This window comes from Octopus bimaculoides, chromosome 15, assembly GCF_001194135.2.
Source record: "Octopus bimaculoides isolate UCB-OBI-ISO-001 chromosome 15, ASM119413v2, whole genome shotgun sequence".
Classification (NCBI taxonomy): Eukaryota; Metazoa; Mollusca; class Cephalopoda; order Octopoda; family Octopodidae; genus Octopus; species Octopus bimaculoides.
Genome location: NC_068995.1, coordinates 45,965,177 through 45,966,252, shown reverse-complemented (window position 1 = coordinate 45,966,252; position 1,076 = coordinate 45,965,177). Strand labels below are relative to the sequence as shown.

The 1,076-nt window shown below is 46.2% G+C and overlaps 1 protein-coding gene across 1 annotated transcript in view; it reads right to left on the bottom strand.

Annotated features, from left to right (window-relative positions):
- Positions 1-48: 48 nt before the first annotated feature.
- Positions 49-1,076, bottom strand: part of LOC106874437 (retinal homeobox protein Rx1) — a 58,139-nt gene continuing 57,111 nt past the window's right edge. The window contains exon 3 of the mRNA XM_052973417.1: positions 49-833. Within this exon, the coding sequence (XP_052829377.1) occupies positions 354-833 (480 nt within the window). The 3' untranslated portion in view covers positions 49-353. The remainder of the gene's footprint in view (positions 834-1,076) is intronic.

Sequence of the window (1,076 nt, the reverse complement as noted above, 5' to 3'; positions counted from 1 at the left end):
ATATATACATGCATATGTATATATACACTGTATACATGTACTTATATGTGTATGTCAGTATATATAAGTATGTGTGTGCACATATATATAAATGTGTGTGTGTATGTGTATGAGCTTGTGTGGGAGTGTTTATTTGTATTTGCGCACGCGTGCGTGTGTGTGTGTGTGTGTGTGTGCATGTATGTGTGTGTGTGCATGTATGTGTGTGAGTGAGTGTGTATTTGTATATGTGTACAAGCGCTCGCTCGCGTGTGTGCGTGTGTACGCGCATGCGTCTGTCTTAGCAAATTAGCGCTAATCTATTTTACTTCTTAAGCAATATGGCGTCAGACAATCGACGCTTGTTGACGACATCACGAGTTCTTCTCTAAGCTTTCATTATATTCCTTAGCCTTCATACGGAGAACTGCAATACTCGACTGCCTGGAATCCTGTTCTGTGTCTTGGTATATCGATGACATGAGGGCATCACTCGCGCGGCAAGCTGGGAAACACGGTCGTAGGGCCGGTGTGACAAATGAAGACGAAGGGGCCAGAGCGGGCAAAGGGCCTTGAATGTGTGACTGGAGCTGAGCTTGAGCGGCAAACAAGGACGGTATAGTGGACAAGAATCTTGCTGAATCGGCCGAACTGAGCGGAAGAGATAACCATGTTTCTAGCGGGAAAAGTCCAGCTCTGTAAGCGGTAGCTGAGGATGAAGGAGACATGATGGCAGCGGGGCCAAGAAAATGCATCGGCATAGGAGCAGTGGCGGGAGCATCGGATAACTTCAGGGTGTTGTTCTCCAGTTTCTCCTGGCGGCGCCATTTTGCTCGTCGGTTCTGGAACCAAACCTGAAATGCAAGATTGACACGGATATAGTGATTGGGATGAGGAGGAGGAGGAGGAGGAGGAGGAGGAGGAGAAGAAGAAGAAGAAGAAGAAGAAGAAGATGACGATGATGATGATGATGATGATGATGATGATGATGATGATGATGATGATGTGCTGTTTTCGAACCACATAGAACCTCATGGGGTAACGTAAAGGTGGTTGTTAAGAGTTACGGTAAACTTGCGCGCTTGTGTACCATATAT